The sequence below is a fragment of the Phyllosticta citriasiana genome (genome assembly GCF_038021145.1).
Source record: "Phyllosticta citriasiana strain CBS 120426 chromosome Unknown IWZ02scaffold_5, whole genome shotgun sequence".
NCBI classification, from domain to species: Eukaryota; Fungi; Ascomycota; class Dothideomycetes; order Botryosphaeriales; family Phyllostictaceae; genus Phyllosticta; species Phyllosticta citriasiana.
In genome coordinates, this window is record NW_027117282.1 from 1,364,665 (window position 1) to 1,390,500 (window position 25,836).

General features: G+C 48.8%; 6 protein-coding genes across 6 annotated transcripts; 1 reads left to right on the plus strand and 5 right to left on the minus strand.

The window, feature by feature from the left end:
- Positions 1–5,778: 5,778 nt before the first annotated feature.
- On the minus strand, positions 5,779–8,201 carry IWZ02DRAFT_448907 (DNA polymerase ligase-domain-containing protein). The gene is made up of 4 exons (XM_066767358.1): positions 7,724–8,201; positions 7,417–7,544; positions 6,971–7,174; positions 5,779–6,824 (listed from the first exon to the last, which is right to left on the minus strand). Exons 1-4 carry the CDS (start codon positions 8,085–8,087, stop codon positions 6,141–6,143), a joined length of 1,380 nt encoding a protein of 459 aa, XP_066623889.1. The 5' UTR covers positions 8,088–8,201; the 3' UTR covers positions 5,779–6,140.
- Positions 8,202–8,211: 10 nt separating this feature from the next.
- Positions 8,212–12,443, minus strand: IWZ02DRAFT_448910 (uncharacterized protein). The gene has a single exon (XM_066767359.1). The coding sequence runs from the start codon at positions 12,168–12,170 to the stop codon at positions 8,454–8,456; it is 3,717 nt and encodes a 1,238-aa protein (XP_066623890.1). The 5' UTR covers positions 12,171–12,443; the 3' UTR covers positions 8,212–8,453.
- Position 12,444: 1 nt separating this feature from the next.
- IWZ02DRAFT_448912 (uncharacterized protein) lies at positions 12,445–15,564 on the minus strand. Its single transcript, XM_066767360.1, has one exon. It carries the CDS (start codon positions 15,261–15,263, stop codon positions 12,840–12,842), a length of 2,424 nt encoding a protein of 807 aa, XP_066623891.1. The 5' UTR covers positions 15,264–15,564; the 3' UTR covers positions 12,445–12,839.
- IWZ02DRAFT_448914 (uncharacterized protein) lies at positions 15,565–17,785 on the minus strand. Its single transcript, XM_066767361.1, has 3 exons — positions 17,694–17,785; positions 17,600–17,642; positions 15,565–17,548 (listed from the first exon to the last, which is right to left on the minus strand). Exons 1-3 carry the CDS (start codon positions 17,704–17,706, stop codon positions 15,679–15,681), a joined length of 1,926 nt encoding a protein of 641 aa, XP_066623892.1. The 5' UTR covers positions 17,707–17,785; the 3' UTR covers positions 15,565–15,678.
- A 432-nt stretch (positions 17,786–18,217) lies between these two features.
- Positions 18,218–19,958, plus strand: IWZ02DRAFT_448915 (uncharacterized protein). The gene is made up of 4 exons (XM_066767362.1): positions 18,218–18,556; positions 18,619–19,164; positions 19,215–19,281; positions 19,444–19,958. Exons 1-4 carry the CDS (start codon positions 18,400–18,402, stop codon positions 19,637–19,639), a joined length of 966 nt encoding a protein of 321 aa, XP_066623893.1. The 5' UTR covers positions 18,218–18,399; the 3' UTR covers positions 19,640–19,958.
- Positions 19,959–19,991: 33 nt separating this feature from the next.
- Positions 19,992–22,117, minus strand: IWZ02DRAFT_234067 (cytochrome P450). Its single transcript, XM_066762982.1, has 3 exons — positions 21,669–22,117; positions 20,466–21,613; positions 19,992–20,366 (listed from the first exon to the last, which is right to left on the minus strand). The coding sequence occupies exons 1-3, from the start codon at positions 21,918–21,920 to the stop codon at positions 20,183–20,185; spliced, it is 1,584 nt and encodes a 527-aa protein (XP_066623894.1). The 5' UTR covers positions 21,921–22,117; the 3' UTR covers positions 19,992–20,182.
- Positions 22,118–25,836: the final 3,719 nt, after the last annotated feature.

The following is a 25,836-nucleotide window of genomic DNA, read 5'->3' on the forward strand; positions in this document are numbered from 1 at the left end:
CGCTCTTAGTCTTATTATCCCATCTAAACTCCTTATTTTTCCGCGTAAGCCTAATAAGAGGTTCCGTAATCTCTAAGAAACCGCTAATAAAATAATAATAAAAGTTAGTAAAGCCTAAGAAGCCTTATATAGCCTTAATATTAGTTAGTCTAGCCTAGTTCTTTACTACCTTAACCTTAGATAGGTCTATATATACTCCTTATCCGGCCTTAATAATGTAGCTAAGGTATTTTATTAATTAGACCTTAAACTTATACTTCCTAATGTTAATATAGAGACCTACTATAAGTAAGTAGTCTATTACCATCCTAACCTAGTAATGATGCTCCTTCTAGGATCCCTCTATAAAGATTAGAACGTCGTTAATATAGGCTAAAGCGTAATTATCTAGGAACTCTCTTAGTACCTAGTTAATATACCGTTAAAAGGTACTAGGAGCGTTAGTAAGGCTGAATAGCGTTACTAACTACTTAAATAGTCTAAATTAGGTACGGAAGGCCGTTAACTATTTATCTCCTTTAGTAATATAAACGCGGTAGAATGCTAAGACTATATCTAGCTTAGTAAACTAGCGCGCTTATCTAAACTAGGCTAATATTTCCGTAATTAGTAGGAGTAGATAACGGTCCTTCCTTATTAGGGCGTTAAGAGCTTAGTAATCGTAATAAAACCTTAATTCTCTACTAGGTTTCTTTATAAATAGTACTAGAGCCGCGGCTAGAGAGCTACTTACGCGTATAAACCCCTTCTCTAGGAGCTTATATAACGTCTTACGTAAGATAAGTAACTCCTTATAGCTTATCCCGTATAGTAGTTCCTAGGGGGGGTCTAGGTCCTTCCTATTTAGTAGCTTATTTAGTTTAATCTTATAATTAATTCCTAGTTAGTTAGGAGGGAGTAAATCCGTAAGAGTCTTATTAAATAATAGTAGGTACTTATTACTAATCTACTTAGGTAGATAGTAACGGATCTTATTACTACTAATAACTAGCTTCGTTACTAAAGCCTTATTAATATTAGTAAGACTTACCGTAAATATATATCCTTTCTACTATTTAGTTACTAATTAGGTAAGTAATTAGTACGCTAGAGTAGAGATAGCCTAAGTAAAGTAGACTTCATCCTTAACCTCTAATCTTCCCTCCTTCTATACTATTAGGCTAGTATCCTTAAACGTAAGGCTCCTAGCTAATAGGTCTAGTAGGACCCTCTCTTAGCGGAGCTACGGTGCTCCTATTAGTAACTTAATACTATTAGGGAGTTAGGGTACTACATAGGTAAGGATTATCCTTAAGTATCCTTCTAAATTAAGCGTAAACTCCGTTACTATCTTTACTAACCATTCTAAGCTCTTTAGTCTAAGTATTAGTATAGGCGTGATTTTATAGACTAGAAGGTTCATGCGCATTATGAACTAGGAGGTTACTATTACGTATAGTTTACTCCCTAAATTAATAAGAGTTCTAGTATAGGATGCTTAATTAACTAGCGCTAATACTAGTAGGGATTTACCCCTTATATACTATTTAGCCTTACGCTAATAGACTATAATCCTACTATTTAACCTCCTCTAGTTCGTAACTTTACTCTAGACCGTAACTATAGCCGGAGTTCCTTATTTCCTAATTTAGGCTCCTTAACATCTTTAATCTCATCCTCTAGTAATAGCTAGACTACTATAGCCTAGGGAGGATAAGTAGGCTTATATAGGTACTTACTAATAAAGTAAGCGTTACTACTATAACGTAGATAGAGCTTAGATATATGTTATTAGCTTACCTCCGTATCTAATACCTACTTAGCATGCTAGACGGCTAAGCGGGCTAGGCTAGTAGGCTCCTATTCTATAGCTTTAGAGGCGGTACTTATTTAGTTTAACTATCCTTACGGCGTTATTACTATACTACTAGAGGACTAACCTATTAACCTGCCCTTATAAAATCGGCTATTAGCCTAGTAACCGCTATTACGCGCGCTACTATTATTATTTCTAAGTCTCTCTATGGAATTACTAACTTAGGTAAGAAGGGCTATATACTAGTCCTAAGACTCTCCTTCTAAGGCTAACCCTACTATCTAGGCTAATAGTTTACGGCTTAGCGCGTTCTCTAGGAGGCCGATCTTAGCTAAATCCGGCTACTTATCACCCCTAGCTAGCTATAAGACCTAATTAAACTTAGTAAAAAACTCCTAGAACGGTGCTCCCTACTAGCATAACGCGTATATCTAGCGTTACGCGTTTACTACTTAGTAAGAATCACTATAGATTAGCTCTAAGTATGTAAGTAGTTACTTAAAGGTTATACTAGGATTATCCCTATATTATTTAAACTAGGGCGTTATTTAGTAGGCGGCTTTACCGCTAAGTTTAGCCTAGATAGTAAATAACTAAGTCTTTAGCGTATAGTTAGTATAGTCTAGGCTTATCTTATTATGAACCGTGTCTATCTATGTGTCTAGTCTATCCCTATTGCCCTTATAAACGGGCATCTCTAGTAAGATCTTAGTTAGTTTACCTACTTAGCGCTTATGCTCCTTCTTATTAGCCTAGTAGGCTATCTACTACTATAGTAACTAAATAATGTTAGGATCTAATAGACCGGCGGTCGGTTAGTAGTATAGCTACTAGTTCTACTATTACGTGCGGAGCGCTTCCTACTACTATTAGTACGCCTATTCTATAAGGTAGGCCTACTTATCTAGGGGTAACCCCTACTACTACTACTATAAGGCTGCCTATAAGGCGGCCTAATCATCTTACTACTATTACTATAAGGCCGCCTACTAGGCGGCCTAATTATCTAGCTACTACTACTCTATTATCTATAGACGACTAATTAAATATTAGGAGATTAAGACGTAGATATATAAGTTAACTCCTTTCTTATAGTAATGATTAGTTATAGTAAGCTAGTCTTATAACGGTAGGATTAAAGTACTAATCTAAGCGAGTATATACGGAGAATTAGTACTTTAAGCCTAACGCTTTAACCGTAGGATCTATCTAAGGATGTAAACAGTTAGAAACCGTAATAAGGATAGGTTACCTTATTCTACCTTATTATAGATATTAACTACGCGGATAGTATCTTCTCTATAGGTTAAATTAATAGTAAGGCAGTCTAGGCTAGAGAAAATATCTAGGTAAGGATTTACCTAGACTTAGATAAGGGATTTATTTAGGTAGAGCATCATCTAAGAACGGGAGTCCTATAGGAAGGTTAGAAGAATTTATATTATAGAGGGGTATAAGATTAATTATATGTTAGCTATATTATCTTATAGTATTATCTATAGTTCCTAGATAAATATTAGGTAGATGCCTAATTAGAGAGTATCCTAGAGTGCTACTTCTATAGCCTAGGCATTCTAGTTTAAGTTAACTTACATAACTTTAAGGTTACCTAACATTTATACTAGGGGGATAGCTTTATTAGATAATAGGGATAGTTTAGGTCCTAGGAGTAATAAGTACCGTTATAGTTACTATACTTTAGTACTATATAGGTACATTTCGTGCCTCTCTTTATATAGTGTTTATAGTCGTGCTTTTCTATAGTATAGGGGCTAGTATATAGTAAGCATTTAGTCCTATTACGATACCTAGAGGAGCTATAGCTAAATTCTTAACACTTTATATACTATACATCTAGAGTGATCCTAAGGAGTTTTATAACCCTTATACTTACTCCTATAAGATAGAATAGCTTTAAGATAGCTATCTCTACCTCTTTTACTATATAGAAGGCTATAATGACTAACCCTACTTTTTAGGTAGCCCTTCTTTCGGCCGAAGTAAGCTAGTATAGAGTTCTAATAATAGAAAGGCTAGGATTAAAGGTACGAACCTCTTCTATAATGAATTATCTAATATTAAGTAAGTATAGGTCTTCTAGAGGGATACTATAGGCGATAACCTTATACTAGGTTTAGTTCTCCTAGACTATAGCATCTAGGAATAGGTAAGTAAAGAGGTCCTTATAGGAGGTAAGGAATTTAGAGTCGTACTAGGGTAAGCTAGTAAGTAGGATGTTACCCTTCTCTATACATATTACTATTAATATAACTAGGCTAGATATACCTATATTCTTAAAGGCGTTATTAATATTATTTTATATAGAGAGAGGGTTAAAGTCTAGGAAGAGACTTTACTACTAGATAATAACCTATATATCCCGTAGGGTCTTTAGGGGAGTAGTAGCTAGCTTTATAGTTATCTTTAGGTAAGGAGTTATTATGTATAGTTTTCTAGTAGTAGTTACTTTCTAGGCTTAGGTTACGTATAATAGGTTAGCTAGGGTTATAGGAAGGATAACTAGCTTTTATAGCTAGTAGACCTTTACTCCTAGCATATAAGTAGTATTTTTAAGGGAGTAAACTTAAGTAGTAAGAACTAATAACGTATTACCTACGCGACCTATCTTAGTATAATCCCGTAGGATGTTACTAAGGTTATAGAGTCTTTACTTCTTACTTATATTATACGTAAGGTTTATTATATATAGGATGTAAGAGAGTACTATATTAATTACCTCCTAGGTAGTATTAAAGTTTAGATAAAATCTAAACCTAGTCCTTTTTCCTTAGTAGGTAGGGTTAGGTTTAGAGGTGTCTACTAGGATAGTTCTCTTTAGTATAGTATACTATTTCTTAATTAGGCCTAGTACGATAATTAGTAGGGATAATAGGGGGATAGGGCTTATAGGAAAGTCCTAGTCTATTTCCTTAGGTTTATTAGCTAGTTAAGTAGGTAGTAGGCTAGGTAGTATAGGGGTATCTTAGTCTATTTTCTTAGGTTTATAGTTATAGCCGTCTAGTAGAACTAGGTTAGGTAGGGCCTCCCCCTAGGAGGTAGGTATAGATATACTTATAGTACGATACTTTAGAGGGTAGGTTTTTACTTTCTAACTTTAGTTATATACGTATAAGCCCGCGCTATAGAGTTATAGTAGGTATAGTGATTTTTAATTTTTTAAAAATTTTATGTATAGTAATAACTTATTAACGCATAGGCTTTTTTTAAGAAGTAGTAGCTAAACTAAAGAAGAGTATAGTTATTATCTATAGTAGTTAATTAGGTAGTTAATTAATTAATTAATTAATTAATTAATTATTTTACGTCTTACTAGAGCTATAGGCTATCTAAGACGGAGCTATCTATAGGGGATACTATATACGTTTATAAGGTAAGTAGGAATGCCTAGCTAAAGAATCTTATATAATAAAGTATAATTCTTAGTATAATATTAGTATAGGGTTATTATAGATAGATAGTTTATCTAGGCTCTTTTTAGGTAAGGGGGGGGCTAAGAACTAGCCTTCCTACCGTTATCTAAGTAGATAGGTAGTATGAAGTAAGAGTAATAAAAGAAAGGGGGATGGGAAGAAGGTATATATAGAAAAGTAAATATAGTATAGGGTAGTAGGTAAGGTAGATTATATATATGCTCTACTATAGCATTCTAGTACTATCCCTAATAGTACTATTTTTAGTTAGCGTTATATAACACCTTTCTTAGCACCTAGAAAGGTAAAAAAAGCGGGTAAGGTTTTTAACTAGTAGTATATATCTTCTAGCCGGCTAGCATAGTTAGCTAATACTTATTATAGAAAATAAATAACGCTAAAGAACCTAGGTTTAATCTATATTAATATTACTTATAATTTAATCTAGCCCTATTACTACTATTAGATAACTATAAGTTAATATTATTACTAATAATAGAGCTCTATATGCTACCCTAGCCTAGGTATACTATATAGATAAATAGTATTAAGCCCTTACCTTACTACTAAATAGTCATCTAATTATTATTAGGAGTAGGAGGGTTTAGCTAGAGTAGTTACAGAGTAGTTATCTAAGCTATATTAACGCCTTCCTAATCTAGAGGGCTAGGGTCTTAGTGGAGGCTCTATATAAGGTAGAGGAGGGGTATAGGCCTAGAGGGTATTAGTTAGACTATGGATAAAGGGGTCCTTTCCTAGATTATCTTTAGTTAGAGGGGTTCTGGGGTGGTGCCTGTAGGAACTATAAGTGGAGGGATCATGGAGCTTGTTATTCGCTCCACCAGTAGAGCTCAGAATGAATTCTCTCTTCTTCTTTTTGCTTATGGTTCCTTTGGTGCATGCAGTCAATCACATCAAAACAGAACAGCCCTCCAACCCCTCCGCGGAACGAAGCCCGCGGCAACGCCTTCATCTGCCATGACGTCCGCTGCTAATCGGCCTGTGACGACGCTGCGTTCGATCTCTGGGCCGTGGACGAGAAAGGCGCCGCCTGCGTCTCTCCATCCCCATTCCTCGTCATTTCTTTTCTTTGTGCTTTTGGCTGGTGAGAGGGAACAGGAGGAGGTGGATGAAGGGAAAGGAAGACCGCTCAGCGCCTTGTTCAGCGATACGTACCACTGCCGCGACTGGACGGAGCCGATGCTGTTGGTCGCGCCCGTGTACGCGTTGGCGGCACGTATGGCGGCTGCTGCTTCTTCACCGTCGTCATCGTCGTCACACTTGTTCAGCGCCTCCTCGTCTGCGTCTTCTTGGTCCGCGGCAAGGGCGCCTGGATCCGATGAATCCGACGAGTCCGAGTCTGGGTCTATCGACGGTGGTGGCGGCCGCGGCATCGAGGTCGAGGTGCGAGTAGAATTCTCGTGATGATGTAAGGTGGTGTGCCTGTTGCTGCGACGCAGACGACGCCGGCGGATGGTTTGTTGCGTTGGTCGATTCTTTTTGGCGCCGCGCGGGTTTCTGTTTGCTGATGGCAGCCACATATTGATGGTGTAGTTGGGCGGGAGACGCGTCCCGTGCAGGCGGAGCGTTATGCGCGACTGCGTCGGTACAAAGACGAACAAAAGTCAGTGGAATGATAACTCTTACAGCTTTTGGAGTGCGCGGAGGACTAATCAGGGATGGGGCTGGATGGACCGCGACGTTTTCTAGGAAGCTCTTGTACAGGACAGAGACAAAGACTGACTTTTTGGAAAGCATCGATGAGGCGTTCATTTTGCGGCTGCTGAGCTGCTTCAGCTCGCGTACTCTCCAAGTCGTCAGAAGATGATGTCGAGGAGTCAGTTTCGTCGCCTGCCGTTGGCGAGGGCCGGTCGAGGACTTCGTATTCCCCCGTGTCCCAGATGAGCAGGGAACCAGTTGCGTGCGAGGCAGATTCGATGAGATGGTTCTGCATTTCTCAAAGTCAGGGCAATGACCAGAAAATTTTTTGAGTCGACAAAAGTCGCCGCGTGAATACAAAATTGCAAGGGAAGATGGTCGTCGTCTTATTTTAAGACGCCCTGGCAAACTTCAAGATGACGAGTGACAGAAATTGATTGAGAAAAAAAAAAAAAGAAAAAAGAAAAAAGAAAAAAGATTGTGAGGCACGGCGGATGATGGAAATGCCTCAGCAGACAGGTCTCAACATACCCACAAGCAATGCACCCTCGTCTCAAGCGCCATTCGCGTCGGCTTCTTCGAATGCGGGTTTCCAGGCAGACCGTACGGCAGAGCAAATGAGACAGAACTCGATTCCGAGAACTGGAGGCGCAAGTCGTCTGCCGGCCATCAGCTTGTGACGGCATAAAAAGAAACTAAGAAGAAACCAAGAATGGCGTGGACCAAACAAGAGTGGATAAAGAAAGAGAAAAAAAGTCGCGGAGAGAAGCCATCCACGAACCACACCATCAAATAGCAAAGCCGTGAATCAACACAGCATCGAAGCAAAAGCACCTACAATGCGGTCCCGACACGGGGTGGTCATGCTGATGCACGACAAAATGGCAGCCATGCGGCCTGTCATTGCGGCGATACAGCTCTGCAAATTCGTCCATCGACAAGCGCGGCGCTGAGGGTTCGCATCTCGACACGGCAGCCAGATGCGTTGAAAAGTAGGCCAGGTGGTCGTCGATTTTGGCTTCGCCGGCTTCAATGGCGGCGGGACCGGGAGAGTTGGAGCTGGAGGTGGCGGATGTGTTGTTGGTTTGGGATGTGTTTGGTGCCTGGTTGCGTGCTTCGGAAGGGAGAATGAGGCGCGCTCTTTTGCGTGGAGGAGTCGGTGGAGAAATTGAGCGTGTGAGTGACGAGGGAGCTTTTGGCATGGTGGGAGGCTTCGTCGGTTGCGGTGGTAGTGACCGTCGTTGGTGGTTGAATGGGTGGTTCCGCTCCGCCAAGATGCGACTTTCCGCTCCGCTGGCGACGCGAAGACGGACGGGTGTTTGATGTCCACGCATCAAGGAGGTACTTTCCAACTTGCCGTATTAAAATGAAGTCGTGATTGAAAGTCTCATCCAGCAGTCAGGCAGCCACCGGGTATCATTTCTACACTCTAATATACACAGCAAAAATAATCGCTTCCCTTTTCCTCGAAACCCAATGCCGTGCACTCATACCATGCCACCGCACCAACCAAGCTTTTCCTAGAACCTCCCCATGCGACACAAAATCGTCGTCATGGAATCCAGCGCTCAGAGACTACCCAATTCTAGCCAGTTTTCCACAAAAATGAGCACGCCGGCCTCTTTCTCAAAAACCTCTTTGAACTCGTCGAAGGTCAGCACTCCCGCTCCTCTCTCTGCAACCTCTGCCTGCACGCCCTCAAGGATCGCGAGTCGCGCCAGTCTCTCGGGTGATGGCTCTTTGGAGTGATCCTTTCGGCGGCGAAACGCCTCGTCGATGTGTTTGTTTCTTGTCAAGTATTTTTCCGACGACGCAGTAACGAGTTCCCGAATGCGTTCATCGCGGTATGCGTGATTGAAAAAGGCTAGCAGCTCATCTGGCAGAGAGAGTGAGTTGAGCGACAACGCTCCGCGAGGCAGAGCTGTACCGCCCTCTTCGTCGCCCGAATCTTCTTCATCGTCTTCGTCGTCGTCATCGTGGTCTCCAGATGCAGAGGTGCTAGAAGCAGATGTTTCCGAACTGCCATCTGCAGCAGTGTTCCCGTTTGTTAAAGGCCTTTCAGAGCTGGGGGAACTAGCTCTGGCTCGGCGTGGGAATGACGGACCAGGGGAATCGTTTTGGCCGTTCAAATGAAGTAGAGAGTGCGATGATGCTGGCTCCTGGTGCTCAGCATCACCCTCTACATCCTCCAGCGGAGGAAGCGGGGAAGAGGATCTTGATGCGTGTGCTTGATCAACCTCAGGCGGAGAGGACTCTGATCTTGGCAGCGAAACAGGCTCCAGCGGATGCAATGAGTCTTCGGACTCGGTGGCGGATCTCGGTGGCGGTGGGGGCTCGGCAGTTGTTGGGTCATTGGCGCGGCGGACAGCAAGAGGCAGTGTAAATTCAGGGTCTCTTTCGGGCTGTGCTTCCTCAGTATTGGCCTCATCCACGCTGTTTGGGCGGAATTGTGGCATTGTTGGGTCGCGAGCAAGCTCGGAAGCTGGTCTGCTTTGACGTTCCTGACTGGGAGTCGGGACCATTGGCCGTTGAGTGTGTTCTTCATCAGCCTCGCTTTCCTCTTCTGAGTCGCGATCTTCTTCATCGGAGGTGCCAGCTGTCTCAAAATAATATTCTTCTTCCCTTTGATGGCAATGCTCCAGCATTGCGTCCAAGTCATGATACACAAGGTCGACCTCTAATTTTGCGTGCCATCTTGCCGCATCGGTTGGGGAGATGGACGTCTTGAAATCATTAACGCGCTGGACGGCCGCGGAAATCAGGGGTCTGGCTGCCCTGAGGCCACTGATGAGCCTTGTGAAGCCATCACCAGGGACGAGGTTATTGCTATCGGGTACTGCGACGCCAATATCTCCAACATCCTCTTTCAAATGGTTGAATGCTTCCTCCACGAATCCATCCACAAGATCCGACTTTGACTTTTCGGTGCGCTCCGTTTTGTGGGGGTTCGATATTGCTGTCCAACTCCTGCCTGCTATCAATGCTGCGAATACGAGAGACACCTCAAGGACCTGCTCAAACTCTTCTGACCATGTCAGGCGATCTTCGGAAAAGTCTACCCCAAATTTGGTCATCATCGAGCGACTGAACTCGTCTATTTTCTCTTTCCAATGCAGACGCTCCGCTTTGGTCAAGGTCATCTCGATGTAAAGGTCTTCTTTTCTCTTGAAAATTGGGTCCAACATCTCGTTGCATCCTTGCTGGCTGACCTGGTAAAGTATGTCTTGACCCAAATCCTCCTCGGCATGTGGGATTTCGTAGCCGCCCCAACGTTCGCCTACAGGCCGGGACGATGTAGAAATGTCGGAACGAGCGTCGGACTCTAAGTCATCCGCGAAACGCACGCGTGATGACGAACGTGAGTGAGAAGGGCGCCGATAGACAGGGCTCTCAGCATCCACCGAATCGCCTGCAGGGGTGGCCGTTCCATCAACGGCGTCGCTCATGTCACCGTTCCAGCCTGAGGGTGCAGCAAAGCCTTCTTCCTCGTCGATGTAGAACTCTCGCCGTCGCCAGCGATCCCTTAAAGACTGCTGTTCTGTTCGTTCTTCCCCGTAGAGCCCGTCCCCATCAAAAGTAGGGGCAGGACGTCGCAAGCGACCAACCTCAGCAATGAACTCGGAGCGATCAAGGGTGTCGTTGCTGCTTTCATTGACAACGTTTTGGCCCGGCTCAGGATCGTGGTCGGCTTGGTTGTAGGTCTTATTTCGCAAATTATCACGTCGCTCCCTGTTAAAGTTTGGCCCTCCAAGGAAGGCAGCGCTCAGAGGTTGACTAGATGCGATGGTGTCCATGGCCCCCGCAACACTCAAATGCTCCTCTGCGACCATGAGCATGTCGCGGGTCTTCTCCTTCAAAATCGTAAAGTAGGCCCGGAAAATGCGCAAAAAGTCTTTTCGATCAACGAAGCCGTCGCGGTTGATGTCGTAGCAGTCAAAGATTTTGCGAAGTTTTGGCACGCTCGATGTGGTGCTGGTCCGGATCATGTTCATGCCTTCGACGAATTCTACGAAGTCAATGTAGCCGTTTTGATCGGTATCGAAAAAGCTGAAGACGCGATCATATACGAGATTGTGTGCAGGGACCTTGGCTGTATAGCGTGGAACGAAGGACTTGTCAAACGCCCGCCTGTCTATTCTTGCGCCCAGCTTGTTAGGATCTTGCTCCCATTGAACGTTGGCGAGACAGGTGAATTGTTCCCAAAGACCGTCGATTTCTTCCGGTTCGTATCCCGTTGACTGCTCCAAGCTTCTGCGAACAGCATTTGGGACCATGTTGGGCATGAAGCCTGGATTTCCGGGAAAGTAGACGGGCATCGGATTGCGCGTATAACCAAGGTACCGGGCTGGCACTTTTACTTTCTGAAACATGTGCGTCTTGGGGTGTATGTCCGTAGCCTCGCAGTCCGAGCACAAATCATAGTCGATGCAGTTTGTGCAGCGCCAGCGTATGCCCCGTATGGGATTTGTTCGACAGCCATCGCAGGTGATGCCGCGGTGCACGATTCCTTTGTTACGAGCCTGCTCTTCTGCAATGTAGTATAATGTTTTGCGAAGCGCGTGGCCGCTCGAGTTCTCGTTGGCGCCATTTCCAGCGCTACCAGGTCCAATGTCTCGTAACGAGGCTACATCGGTTTCATCGTCATTTGCAGCCGGAAGCACGATTGTCTCTCGCGTACCATCCGCTTCTGGTCGCTGAGCTTGCGCCACTCGAGTGTTGTGTCGCGTAAAGGCAGCGACGATTTGGTGGCGTGGAATCCCCCATCCTATCAAACGGCGATAGATGCTCTCGCTCATTAAGCCGGAGCTGCTCACCATGGTTGTACTTCCAATCTCTTCCCACAGGTATATGTTGAGAAACTGCCGCTGAGCATCTTGAACCAAAATTTCTGCCGTTTCTCGGTCCGTGTGGCATAAGTTGCGGAACCAGTTGACGTCGGGCAATCTTCCTGGGACAAGCGGGATCCTATGCCGTCTCGAGGGATCATTGGGGTCGCTGACCACGAAGATGCCGTAAGGCCTCTCCGGGAGTGGCGCATCTTGATCGTCTGTGTTTTCAGCACCAGCAACGGCAGGTTGTGACTGGGCGCGACTTCGTGGATTGCGGCGTCGGTGTACCGCGTTGCTTCGGTGCAGATGGGACGAGGGTGCCGAGCGGTTGACGTAGAAGAGATAACCGGCGTAGAGGACAAAGGCGCCGATCAGCGCAGCGTAAACGGGGCGAGATCGTGACAGCGAGGCGGCTGTAGGCGCGGAGGGGGTAGCCATGCGCGGAGGTGTCAGCATTTCGCCGCGGAGGTTAGCTAGTGACGAAAGCGAAGTTCCAGGTGGAAGCCGAGCCAGATGCTCGTCGTGGGGCCGGTCAGGTCACAGTCATAATTCCAGGTCGAGCTCGAAGCAGGCCGAGAGCCAAGAGTGAAAGCGATGCGATCGATGGTCGTGGGCAGTGCAGCGGAAGTGCTGTCGTAGGAGGAGCAGTCCCCAGTCACCAGTCACCTATCTATGTATGCAGGTAGGGCTCGGGCTGGGGCCAAGTTCCTTCCCATGGCAGGGCATGGCCATCGGCCTTTTCGCACGACGGGAAAGCTGTGGCCAGCCTCGGGTCGTGCCGCAGGCCTGTTCCAACGTCACCTCTACCTACCAACCTAGACATCCTTCACACAGACACAAGTCTTGCGACAGCAGAATATATTGACCTTTCGCTATTTCGATGAGCTGCTCAGCCAGCCGCCAAACTGCTCTTTGTTTCCTTAAACCTCGTCCCCTCTCAAACCCCGAACCAAGAGGATCCATTGCCGCCTCGTTCAAGTCAACCAAAGGGGTGCCGTAAAATCAATTGAACGCCATTTTTTTTTTTTTTTTTTTTGAAGCCTCAATTCCATCTTCATTCAATCTTTCCACACCCATCCTTAGCATCCAGCTGCCTGATTTGAAGGCAACGAATTTCCAATCCCACTACTCGTCTATGTCACCATCCTCATCAAGGAGGCCCTCCGGGTCCAGCCATGGAGAAAAGCTAGGGTAAGACGCTTCCCTCTCATCAAACTCGTCACTCATCTGCGCTGCCTTCCATTCCTCGAGCTGCTGGATCCCATATTCGTCAATTGGCTCCCATTCTGCAGGCGCTCCACGGCGGCGGCCAGGCGTGTATGTCCCAAAGATGCAGTCCTCGGCAAAAATGCATCTATCCTGGGGATGGGCTTTACATGGAAAGACGACGACGTTGGAGCTCTGCTGTGCACCGTCTCGCCATACGACGGGGTCGTGGGCCCTTTCCAGCTCAGGGAAATGAGTATCATGCTCGATACAGGCTTTCAGTTTGGGTTGATGACAAGGGAGTTCGACCCCGCTATCGCTGTTGTCGCATTCGCCGCATATCTCCAACAGTCGAGCGTTCTCGCGAGCTTTGCGCGCCATCTTCAGCTCTCCCTCGGGGTGGTTCGCGGCGTCGTAGTGGATCTTAGCAAAGAAGTCGTGGATAATTGCATCTTCAAGTGGGTGAGGTGGCTTTTCAAATTCTACGCCTAGCTTCCTGACGTGGGCAAAATGGGTAGCCATCTGACGGAAGATGAAGATATGCATGCTGCGATGGCACTCAAATTTCCAGGGCACATATCCGTAATGCGCGAGCTTTTCGAGACATGTGTCTCGCGTCTTCCTCACATGGAATTTCAATTCTGTGAGATTCATGGCCTTGAGAAGACTCATGGTCGACTTGATGGCGTCAACGGAGACATGCCATTTCAGAACCCTCGATATATTGTTGTCGCCTGGGTCTGTGACAAGGGGCAGGCTGCTGTTGCAGAAAAGCAGCAGCAAGTCCTCATACTGAAAGTGGAGCTTGATCTTCCGGACCTTTTGCGCCTCTGGACCCATGTTCTTCAGGAAGCGCATTAGTGCCTTGAGATTTTGAAAGCAGAAGACGTTGGTGGCCAACAGAAAATCTGTTGCCATCGTGTTGATTGGATAGGGCCGCCAAACAAAATCGGGGTAGCGCCTAGGCAACGCCCACCAGAGGCCTTCCATAATTTGCCAGCCATTGGCAAGTTCCGGTGGGGGATCTCCTTCACCCCTTGCAATAGCGCCGCGGCCCATTGGCTTCTCATAGGGCTGAATCTCTTCCTCTCGAACCAAATGGCCCATGATGTTGAGTTTTATCTCGCCCGGAAGGCCGGCCCAGTCGAATTTTTTGTCGTTGCCCATCCAAAAGTTCCAGGTGCTGTCGCGGCAAACAAGGTCCTCGTAATGCCTGGCGGCCATTTCATCCAGGAGCTTTGTTAGCGGAATTTCGTCCTCTTCCGACAATTCGATGACGACCTCTCCTCCCTGACCAACCCATGCCTTCACAAGATAGGCGGGACGCTTCCAGTAATATTGTTCATCACCGTCGGCGGTGAACCAAGGACGGATGCAGATTGCCTCGCCAAAGCCAGGAAGACGTTTTTCCATAAACCAGCTTCGGTGATACTCAACGTCAACGCTCCAAATCTCCATGTTTTCGGCCATGCCCCAATGGTACAGATCTTTCTTTGCCCACTGCTGCATGATCGCCTTTACCGCGATGAATAAAGGCGTGCCGCATTCGACCGACCTGGGGCTCCAAATCTTCCACCGACCTTCAAAAGGTCCTTCGATTGTCTCGGAATTGTCGCGGCAAGCGATGAAGTTCTTCGCACATTTCTTGAGCTTGGAGCCAAAAGCATCCTCGATCTCCTCCTTCTGTGCTGCTTTCTTGCGTCGGCGAGCGCGACCACGTCCACGACGCTGTCCACGACCACGGCCCCCGCCAGAAGCTGGTTTCGTCGGCAGAACCTGATTGGCTACTTCGGGCCTCTGGTTGGGGTCGATATGATTGTTTCGGCCATGGCCCTGGCCAAGATCCTGTCGCTGGGCCCGACTAGAGCCTGCTGTTGGGACGACGGCCTCGTTGGCTGCGCGAAGCCTCTTGCGGTTCATGGTAGTCTGGCAAAAGACGATCTCGGGTTGCTGATCCGTGGGAAGCCTTGTGGATATGCTTGCGTTTCTGGTGTCACAGCGTTGGGTTGGTGTTTTGAGAGAGAAGTGACGGCGAGGTTTGAGGTCGGTGAAGCAGTGAGGTTGATGATCAGAAGGGTTCCTGGATAGCGACGACAAGGAGCGGAGGTTGTTGAGTCGGCAAAGTACAAAATAAGACAAGAGCCAGATTACACGTCGGCGCGGCGAGAGTTCATGTAGGCACGGCGTGAGTTCATGTCGGCGCGACGTGAGTGCATGTTGGGTGATGCACTTGCCAATGCGCGCGAGATTGGTGGTTGGCAGCTTGTTTGTGAAGGGGGAAAGTGGTGGGCCAAAGGCCTGCCTGCGATCTTCGGTCACGGTTCTCAAGTATCTTGCCAACATAGGCAGTCATGGTTCCTGGACGCCCGTGGTTCGCTACTTCCCTTGAGTCGGTGGTGCAATGACCGGCAGACCCAAGGAACATGAAGAAGTCATCAACCATGCACACTGCAAAGAAGACCATCTGGAGACAACCCTTCAAGCGCAAGAAATCCCAACCGAGACCGAGTGTCCTGGAAAACGCAACAAAATGTTCCATGGTAATGCGGTAATCATCTGTCACACACTTGCCCTTGGTAACCTTGGATTTCGCACCACTTGCTGACCACAGTGGCCAACTCAATACCTATCAAGCAAAGGGATTGTTAACGAAAAGACTCGTTGAGGGTAGCAATATAGCACTAGCTTAACTTTCTATGCGCTGCATCAGGGTATCTCAGTTTGACAACACTTTCACACTAACAACCAAGCCAATTTGCTATGCCCGTCCCTCCAACACACCTGCTGCATGTTCCAGAAACGCGTTGAACCCCTTGACCTTTTGCAGGAGACCACCTCCGTTGCCGCTCGAGCTGACCGTGCCAGCGACATCATCAAGAATCCAATCCAATGGCATCTCGGGCGTCTCGTCTTGCTTGCCTTCTCTCTCAGCCTTTTGCTTGCCTCGCTGCACTGCGAGTTCAATGTCAAAGATTGCGGCGTTGAGGTTTTGGTCCCGCTTCCTCGCTACTTCGGCCTCCTCGTGCTTTTGCCGTACCGCGTCCATTTTCAAAGCGATTTCGTCCCTCTCTTTCCTAATGTCCAAAAACTCTTGTGTGAGCACATCTCTTCGTTTGCGCGTGGTCTTCAGCCTGGCTTTAAGCGAATCGCCTGCGTATGTCGCCTCCCTCAGATGTAACAACTGAGAGTCGAGCTCACGGCCGAATTCCCCGACAGTGTTGGCCTGACGCTTGAGCTTGGAGCGCTGCGCCCTGTCCGTTTCGTTTGCGACAGCTTCCTGAAGCCTGGCAGAAATGTCCTCCATCTTCTCGCTCATGAATTCAGCGAGCACATCGACGGCATTGACGCCAGGCACGCGGACTGGATTTTGGAAACGAGGATTGGCAAGCTCGTCTTCGCCCTCGTCTTCTGCCAGCTGTGGAGCTTTGGACAAGCGGTAGATCGTGATGGGGATTGTTCCTACTTCGCCCGTCTCGTCGTTGCGCGCTCGTTTGCGCTTGGGCTGAGTCTCCGCACTACGAGCTGCCTGCGTCTTGGGTTTTGCGGGCCGACCACGCTGCTTTGTTGCGGCTGGTTTGTTCACTGGCGGTCTTTCTGGGGAGGGCTCTCTAGAGGGATCGTATTCCTCCTCCGAGTCCTCAAACTCGGCTTGATGCAACGAGCGCCTCGACTGACGCCGAGTATCATTTGTTGCTCTAAGAGAACTTTCTTCTCCTAGCTCGTCATGACTTTCGCCTGCTTCATCAGAGGAAATTTCAGGCTCGGGTCGAGCTGGTCTCTCAAACGAGGGGATGGACAGCGCAGATTGTTCTGCTTCCTGATCTCGTTGTGCTGGAGGCGCTTTCGCTGGCTTGCCTCGCTTCTTTCGAATAACTGCGGTGGCTGGTGCTTCTTCAAGCAACGCCGATGCATTTCCTGAAGATTTACGCGGCCGGCCAGGTCGCTTTTTTGCCGCCTCAACAGGACTGGCAAGCTGTCGCTCTTGTGCACCCAAGCTTGTCTCGGGAATGAGCAACCCTCTCCGTCCAGGAGTTTTGGCGCTGGATAACACATGACTCCCGTCATGACTGTCCAGCTCATCCTGCGCTTCTTCCAACATAATCGACGGAGTTGTCCGTTTGTTTGAGAGATCTGGCCACTGCACAGACTCGACACGAGTGCTTCTTACCGAAGACATGTTGTATGCCTCATCATTTTGCTCCAGCTCGTCCTCGTCATCCTCTTGTGGCGCCTCCAGAACCGGTGTGGCCCGCTTCCGCTTCCTTCCGGATAGTCCAGTCGTTGGTGTAGTAACATTGTCTTGCGGGATCGCTGGTGCTAGGCTTGTCTTGGCAAGAGAAGACGAGCCTTCGCTTTGGGGTTGGACATCTGCTGAAGTTGTACGTCCTCGTGGGGTCCGACGCGATCCAGATCCCTTTTGGGCACCCGAAGCCCGGCGCGAGGCTTGTGAAGAAGGAGTGGCTTTTTTCGAAGAGGAGCGTCGAGAGGATCGCTGAATAGGGAGAGGAGTGCGTTGAGAGGTGGGCTGGTTAGGCAGCGCTCTTGGAGTTCGGCGAGGCGTTGACCGTCGAGCAGTTGCGGGAGCGCCAAAGGTGAACCCAAAGTTGAGTCCAGTGATGCCGCTCGTCCTGAACGAGGTCAGAAAAGTGTCATTGTACGAAGAACATGGTGGTACTCACCCCGCACCGCGTTGGCGCATGCGTCGCCTTTCCTCGCGATCTTCTGCATCGGTGGTGAGTGGTTTTTCTCGAATTCAGACGAGGTAGTTCTCACCGTTCGGAGCCATTAGAGATGTGCTGGACGTTACATGGAGAATGACGGGATGCGCCTGTTGGAAGGGTCTGGCACGCGTAGACGTAACGAGGTGACGCGGTGTTTGGAGGAGGACCGACTCGAATCGACAGGGATCTGACGCGCGCTCAGTTCACGTGATGGCTCACCTCAGCAAGAACCGAACCTCATGTTGCGGACAATAGAATCAGAGATTGAGTGACGTCCAGCTCTAGGAAATTCGTAGACTGCAGATTGAGAGACTTCTTGCCTACAGAGCCCATGAAAGTGGACCTGAAATTGTGTCCACAGAGCTTTAATTGGCGCCAGGATATCGGAAAAGACGAAGAGCATCAAACGCTTCTGATTATGCGCGACAATTAACATCTCTTGTCCAGTCTCATAAGGGAGGTCTTCCATCAGCGTTAGCAAACAGACTTCAATGGCCAAGAGTCGCGATTGATCGTCAATAGGAAGAGCCGAAGATGGAGGGGGATCTGGTCAGCCCCAGCTACCCGGACGGATGATCGACAATGCGACGTCATCCCCAGAAACCAAGCATGCACTCACCTAGCTACCTATTGAATTCCTCTACCACCCTATGTCAAGCCCTTGAACTCAATCAGCAGCCTCATTTTCTCTTAAAACCCCCAACAGCACTGTCAGCTTGCCTTAGCACGTCCTCCGCATCTCTCTGCCGCCTACCACCATGTCCGAAGCACGCAAATACGTCCTCAAGGTCACCGTTGGTCCCAATTACGACATAAAGAGCCATCAAGAGGTCAAAGTCAACACCTCGAGTCCTGTGCAGGTTTCTACCAAAGACATTGATGCTTCGATAAGAGTTCGCATACAAAATTACCGCGGTAAGTCTCTTTTGCAGAGGAGTCATCGAAACGCCTTCGAACGAGAAACTTACCCCGGTTAGGATTGCCCAAAAACTCGCCCAAAACCTCGCCATATTTCTCTCATGCCTCGCATACGGCCGACCTTTATGGAATCGCGTACACATTCCGTTTGAAACAGGATATCCCCGGCGACAAACTCGTCTTCGGCAATGACTTTGACCATCCCATCCGAGACCGCTTACCATACGGCTTCAGCACCGCATTCGGTTGGGTGAAGAGCTGGATAGATCCCACCATGGAAGGAGATGTTTATGCCGATGAACCATATCTTTATTCTCCTGTTCTCAGCTCCATGAACATTCTCAATGTGGGAGCAAAAGGCCAGAGCCCTTCCGAGGCTGCGGATAAGGCAGGCTCCCCTGTCGGTGAGGGCGATGAGGCCGTGGTCGTTTTTGAAGAAGGCGCACAGGGGGACGGGAAGGACATTCGTGACAGGTCATCCATGCCAGCGGATGGGCCCTCCCGAATGAAACACTTTCGTCACGAAGAGCCGAGGAAGGACTTTATTTTTGAAAAAGACAGGGCCTTCTCCTGTGACTTCTTCAACAAGTACCTTGACTTTAATGGTGATTAAGAGCTCACAATTTTGACCGAGAACGCCGCTGATTCATGGCAGACTTTGCTCTCAAATTACCAATCATCACGATTCCAGTAATCAAGTCCTGGGACGGTCAGCCTTTGCGGTAAGCATTCACCACCACCATACCCAACTCCTCCAAGGTCATTGAATAAGGGGCCTAGACGCTCCGCATTCGATCAAACCCAACACCAAGCTCAAAGTTGTAATACCCATGTCTGCTCTCATGAGCTGTTTCCCTAACTGACTGAAGAACTCACACTCTCAGATATGTCCTCAAAAACATGATCACCAACGAGCCGCTGTTTGTCGTTCTTTTCACCTTGATACCAGCTGATCAGGTCGAGTCCAACACGACCGAGTCGGACGATTCCGAGGATGATGAAGATAGCCAGGACGAAAGCAAAGGCGACAGCACCGACCAAAAGCACACAGACAAATACGAAGACGAAGGGGTTGACTGAACGCTGCCCGTAGATCTTGAAAAATGCATGGTTCGTGCAAAGACTCTGCAATTGGTGTCAACTATGAATACCTTCTGGCACTGTGGCTGCGTCCAGGAAGAGGCATTCACATCTAGCTGGGAGCTGTCATCAACCACTGCAGCTGATTCAGGGATTATCATCGTCTTTGACTTTTACTGTGATGGCCCAGTTGAAGAAGCTGACAGAAGTTGTCAATCATGGATTTTCGATGGATTTTGCCTCCATTCTCGATGTTACGTGAGCAGGTGCCTGTATACGAATGAATCGCTTCTGCTCTTTTTTCAGTAGGAAATTTCGAAGTTCTCGATTTGATTAGGCTATTCTTCCGTCCACTGGATACCCCAAGAAGCAAGTAGACCATGCATGAGAATGCAAGTAAAATCAAAGTCTAGCTGAGAACTCTAATACCCCTGTATACAAGCCCCGTCTGCTAAGGTTATTATACACACTCTCTACCATGACTCTTCAATTTGCTTCTGCCCAAGTATCATGTCCAAAGAGGCAATCCAATTTGTCTCGTGCCTAAACATCAAGATGAGCACTCTTCTCCCTGCGACGCGTCTCAAAGAAGACCTCTTGAGGGAGCAAACAAAAATCGCTCATGTAAATGGTCTTGGGCCTTTCGGTGAAGAACTTGAAGTCGTAGTTGAGCACAACATGCGCAAAGAGGAGTTTGAGCTCGTGAGTGGAGAAGAAACGTCCAGGGCTAGAGGTAAACATAGTCAGTCAATACAAGCCAACACCAGAAACGGAATGCAAGCCAAACCAGTTCTGGGGCGATCTTGAAGAAGGAGAAAGAGCTTACCAAGCATGCTTGCCATGACCAAACGCCAGAAACGTACCCGTGGTATTCACCATGCCGACCTCGGCCTTTCCGACGAAGCGATCGTGCTTGAAGACCCTTGGCTCATCGTAGAAATCCGGATCCATGTGAATCTCAGTCGTGGGCATACCGATCTTGGTGCCCTCGGGCAGGAGAGTGCCATCAGGCAACTTGACACCGCCCTTCTTGACAACCTGCCTCTCGACGCCGCGAGCCTTGAAGGCGCTGAAGCGCAGCGACTCGCGCAGAGTGCTATCCATGAGGACGAGCTTGTTGACGGCCGCCTTGTTCCAGACGCCGTCGGCATCGCGGAGGACGGAGGCAGCTTCGTTGCGCAGGGCGGCGAAGACGTCGGGCCCGGCGCACAGGAGGTCGATGATGGCAGCGATGGCGGCGGAGCTGCTGGTGTGGATGCCGACGAAGTTGAGAGCGAGGATGCGTGCGCACAGCGACTGCGGGTCGTGGTCGAGCGGATCGCTCGACTTGGCGGCGAAGCGCGCCATCAGCTGCAGCATGTCTGGGTTGCGTTCCTCGTGGTGCGTGTCCTTGGCCGCCGACGCCTCGTCCAAGTGCCTCTGGATCAGCGGCACCAGGTACCGCTGGCAGTGGTAATCGTAGTATCGCGCCGGCAGGGCTACGATGGGTCCCAAGAGAGGCTTCAAAACGGCTGGGATCAGGTATGCGATTTGAAAGGCACATTTCATGATTTGGAAGACAAAACCGCTCGAGTAGTGGAAGTAGTCTTCGTCGTGGGAAATCTCCTTGCCCACAAAGACCCGGTTGGTGATGCGCGTCAGTATCGTGCGCATCGAGTCTTGCACACCGACGCGCTGCCATTCGCCGGGCACGTCGCCAAGCCACTTGTCTAGACATTCCGTCATCTCGTCTATCATGACGCCCGTCATGAGATTCAGGTTCATCTTGTTCAGCGCCTCGACGTGGAACGGCCGATGGAATTTCCAACTTCGCGGAGATGTGTAGTCAAACTCGACATCAGCGATGAGTACCTTGTAGATGGAGAGGACCGAGTCGGGCTGAGCAACCAACCATGACATGTACGATGGTGGGAGGACAACCTCTGCCTTGAAGGTCGCGTTGGGCGTAATGTAGGGAGTGCCATGCTTGCCATACTAGCACAATCGGTCAGTTGATTTGGACTTTGAAATGCTCGACTTTCTTACTTACCTTCTTGTAGCCTTCTTCGATATTCTGCTTGGAAACAAACGTTTCCCTCACGTTGGCTCGAATCTTTGAAAACCATTCATTGCGCAGTCCAACCCAGGGAACGCCCTTTGGCACAACTCGGAGCCTGGTGGCGCGCAGGTGAAGTAAGTAGATGACGACGGGAAGTATTGCGACCAGATGGATTTTCCAGTCCGTCGAGCTGGCGGAAGAGCTCACGTTAGATGCTGAGATCGTCTCCGTCACGTTGTCCATGATTGCAGCAGCAAGCAAGTGGTCGCTTGACGCAGTCCAAGTGGAAGGACGGAAAATCCACTAGGAGAAGATATGTACTTTCGCATCTCTGTTGATTGGATGGGCTGAGGAACAATATCAAGACAACAATACGAAGACAAATCTTTGATGAAGAAATGAAAGCCCTGCCTCCGCTCGATGACGTGATGTAAACCTAACGAGGAAAGAAGCATCAGTATCTGAGAAGAAATCGGCAACATATCAATGGGGTGTTTATCGATTTCTTGTCGAATTCTGTATTCGTACCCGAGCTGGCCTCGATGATCCTTCCGTAGATGAAATATCGCCTGAGCTCACTCATCCCTTTGTGTCACTAGCCCAGCAACATATCTTTTACTCTTTGAACAGAAGTTCGATGAAGGGGAATAACGAGATCACATTTCGGATGAGAAAACATGGGAACGAGCAAGAGTGCGAGGCGATGGTGGATGATTTAGGGGTTGTTGAGAGCAAAGGCGTTTTCTTTGGCAGTCGTCGCATTAAACCCGAGCGTTTTTGTACAGTGGATGTGAAAACAGCGAGAAACGATTTCGGCAGTTATCATGTATCTATTGACAGTTTGGGAACATGATGATAATTCACTCAAGGCTCTTGCAGTCGCCGCTCGACAGTAATTGGAATTTTGGGACAATACCTTCGTGAAAAAAAAAAGGCGTAGATGTTTGTCGAGTTCAGGACAGAGAGGCTACGTAACGTGTAGGTCATCATATCCATTCTATTCGTAGTCACATGGAACGTCGAGGGATGATGGAAACCAAATGTCAACAAGAATTGTAAGAGACGAGACGACAGCGGAAAGGTTGTTGATGGAGTGGGTCGGCCGTTACGCATTCGGTTAGCACCTGCCGTTGCTGTGCCAACTGATCGACTGGAGTAAAAGCGGCCCGTCGATGACGAAAACGTCGGCCCCTTCTCGCGACATCAACAACGACCGACACTCGACCACCAGACACGCCTTCCATGCCGAACTCCACATTGCTACAGTCACTCTATTGAGCCAAACAAACACCATTGCAAATTCACCATGGTTGCCACACGCGCCCAGCGAGCACATAACAAGGATGAGCCTGCTGCTTCGCAAACCAGCGCGTTGAAGCAGCCTGCCCGTCGAGGCAGAAAGGTTGCTATCGAAGACCCGGTCCCAAAATCCAAAGCGCCAGAACCAAAGACGCGTTCAGCTGCCCCAAAGCCGAAATCACAAGCTACTGCGCCGACCACGCGGAGAACAAGAGCGAAGGATTCAGAGGCGCCAAATACCGAACGGCAAGACGTCAAAGAACCTGAGAAAAAAGTGCAACCACAACCAGCTTCGACTACGACAACCACGAAGAGGATTGTATCAAAACCTGCAACGAAGCCAGCCACAGGTACTGTCGCAACGACGCGTAAGCGACCTGCCAAAGAACCCGAGCCCGAGCGTGCCCCACCCCCAAAGAGACAAACTCGGTCGCACGCTACAGCTCCATCTGCCATGAAAGAAGAAAAGAAGGCGGCACCTTCTAGGCGCGCCACGAGGGCGGTCAGGAACGAGGATCAGCCGTCTGCAACCGTGAAGCCACTTGCACAAAGAATAAAGGTCACATCCAAGCATACCAAGAAGGCCACTAGAACCGAGCAGACGCCACATTCCGATGACGACGATGAGGACGACGACGTTCACATGGAAGAGGCGGATTCCACTCCGGCGCCTCCCGACACGGCCCAGGACATCGCAGAACCACAAAGGCTAGACCAAGCTGATCATCAAGACGATGATCAGCAAACCCAATGGAAAAAGGGAGCCAACACCCCTAAGTCTACAAGGAAAGTCAAGAAACAGGAGAAGGAGCAAGATCTGGCTACAATTCCAGCAACAGAAAAGGGCGATGTCGAGGAACCTGTCGAGGAGGTGCAAGAGAACAGACCGCAGACTCCCAAGACAGAAAAGGCTAAACAAGAGGCACATCCAAGCGCAATTCCGGTGAAGACACCTCGCGACAGATTGGCAACTCCGGTAAGATATACAGGACACGTCGAAGCAATTTTGGCGACCGAGAAATCGGGCCCTTTGAAAAAGATCCGCAACTCACACACAAAGCAGGCCACACCGGGTGAAGAGCACCAGGTGAAAGAAGCAGCTCTTTCAACCCAAGAGAATGTACCACCTCAAACCCCTGCGCCGGCTCAGTTGGCGCAGGCTTTGCCCTTTGTAGACGCCGCCACGCCCTTCTTCAACCCCAGGGCGCAGACTAAAATTTCCTCTGCTACGCCTGCCCCGGGTCGATTGGCCCATGCTTTACCATTTGCAAATGTTGCGACGCCATTCTTCAGACCGGATCAGGCACCGAAGACGCACAGCTTGCAGGCTGCGACTCCTGCCTTCAAGAAGAGTACACTACTTAGTGGGACCCCGCGCAGAGACCCCATTGCCTCTCCCTTCAAGCTTGCACCCAAATCTGCAGTCAAATCAATCCACACAGAACCATCTTCTGAGCCCCTGCTCCACAGTCCACCGAAAAAGGGACCCATGGCTGCTTCTGCGCTTGGAATGACGCCTGTGAGGTCGACAGCCCCAAGGACCGACTTCAAGGCCTCGCTGTTACAGACTCCGGCAAGAAAGGGTCTCATGCTCCCTCCTTCTACCGCTCCAGTGAACAAACATGGCCCTGCTAGCGTTCAATCCAAGTCATCGCTTTTGCAGACTTGCCCCCGCCGAATCGTACTTCCTGATCTGGCACCAAGATCCACCACAACTTCTGACAAACAGGACGAAAAGATTGGTTCGGCGCTCTTTTCAGCAACACCCCGCAAGGTCCGACTCGACGCGCCGCCCGCCGAGACAAGCGTGCAAGATTTCGCTCCAAATTCCGTCTTGGGCGCAACTCCAAAGAGACCAAAGACTCCAGCAAGAAGCCCAACTCGCAGGTTCGCTGACCCCGGAGAAACTCCTGCCAAGTCTCTCGTCGACGCGGATGCCGGCAGCCCAACGCCAGTGAAGCCAACGCCTGCTGGTCTTAAGGATGTCGACTCGGCCCTGCGCATGCTCAACGACAACCGGGACACGTCGACGCTGTCCCCATCGATACACTCAAACACACCGACGGAGCAATTCATGATGAATGTAATTGAGAAATTGGACCTTGATATTGAGGAACAATCTCAGTCATTCGAGCGGCAGTCAACTTCTAGCAGTGCAAACGCAAGTCCAGGCGTCGAGGTTACACGTGAAGTTGATTCTGATGTGACGGAGGCCGAAGAAGATGAGGGCAATGTTCACGAGGAGGAAATTGCAGTGAATACCCGCGAGTCACCTGTGAGCAAGGACTCGACGGTTGATGACGCGCTGGAGGAGCCTCATCTGGAGCCAGTACCCAGCTTCGTCGAGCCTGAAGTCACAATGATCCAACGTCACTTGGAGAAGACATTGGGGACGGTGCACGAGCACTTCGAGGGCAACGTCAACTCTGCCCCGGCTGTCCAAGAATTCGACTCTGCGACCCATGGATCTCTCCAGGCTACAGAGGATCTCGCTCCGCGTATGCGGGAGATGGAAATGATCGCTGAGGAGCCTTCATTCTTCACAAACGACCAAGAAGCGTCTGTCTTGGGCGAGGTTGACTCACCTGTAAAGGTTCACCTTGAGGTAGTCCCAGACCAGCCCATCGACGAGCAGCCACTTGAAGAGATGGAGGAGCCAAGACCAGTCTCTTTCCACATCCCCGAAAGACCTTCAACTCCTGAGATCACCGAGGAGCGTATCACTGCATTGGCCAAGCAGAAGGCAAAAACCGAGCACCGCGTTCGTTCCAAGCGTCTTTCTCTCGCAATAGAGCTGGAGAGCTCTATCAAAAAGCCTCGCAAGAGCCTTGCATTTGTTCCTTCTATGACTCCTATGAAG

Coding starts and splice junctions, on each gene's coding strand:
- IWZ02DRAFT_234067 (XM_066762982.1), bottom strand. CDS start 21,920: ATGGACAACGTGACGGAGACGATCTCAGCATCTAACGTGAGCTCTTCC. Junction 21,614..21,668: donor TCGAAGAAGGCTACAAGAAG/GTAAGTAAGAAA, acceptor CGATTGTGCTAG/TATGGCAAGCATGGCACTCC. Junction 20,367..20,465: donor GGTCATGGCAAGCATGCTTG/GTAAGCTCTTTC, acceptor GTTTACCTCTAG/CCCTGGACGTTTCTTCTCCA.
- IWZ02DRAFT_448915 (XM_066767362.1), top strand. CDS start 18,400: ATGTCCGAAGCACGCAAATACGTCCTCAAGGTCACCGTTGGTCCCAAT. Junction 18,557..18,618: donor TCGCATACAAAATTACCGCG/GTAAGTCTCTTT, acceptor TACCCCGGTTAG/GATTGCCCAAAAACTCGCCC. Junction 19,165..19,214: donor CAAGTACCTTGACTTTAATG/GTGATTAAGAGC, acceptor GATTCATGGCAG/ACTTTGCTCTCAAATTACCA.
- IWZ02DRAFT_448910 (XM_066767359.1), bottom strand. CDS start 12,170: ATGCTGACACCTCCGCGCATGGCTACCCCCTCCGCGCCTACAGCCGCC.
- IWZ02DRAFT_448914 (XM_066767361.1), bottom strand. Junction 17,549..17,599: donor ATGCGCCAACGCGGTGCGGG/GTGAGTACCACC, acceptor GACCTCGTTCAG/GACGAGCGGCATCACTGGAC.
- IWZ02DRAFT_448912 (XM_066767360.1), bottom strand. CDS start 15,263: ATGTTGGCAAGATACTTGAGAACCGTGACCGAAGATCGCAGGCAGGCC.
- IWZ02DRAFT_448907 (XM_066767358.1), bottom strand. CDS start 8,087: ATGCCAAAAGCTCCCTCGTCACTCACACGCTCAATTTCTCCACCGACT. Junction 7,545..7,723: donor CCCCGTGTCGGGACCGCATT/GTAGGTGCTTTT, acceptor GATGGCCGGCAG/ACGACTTGCGCCTCCAGTTC. Junction 7,175..7,416: donor CGAGGGTGCATTGCTTGTGG/GTATGTTGAGAC, acceptor TGAGAAATGCAG/AACCATCTCATCGAATCTGC.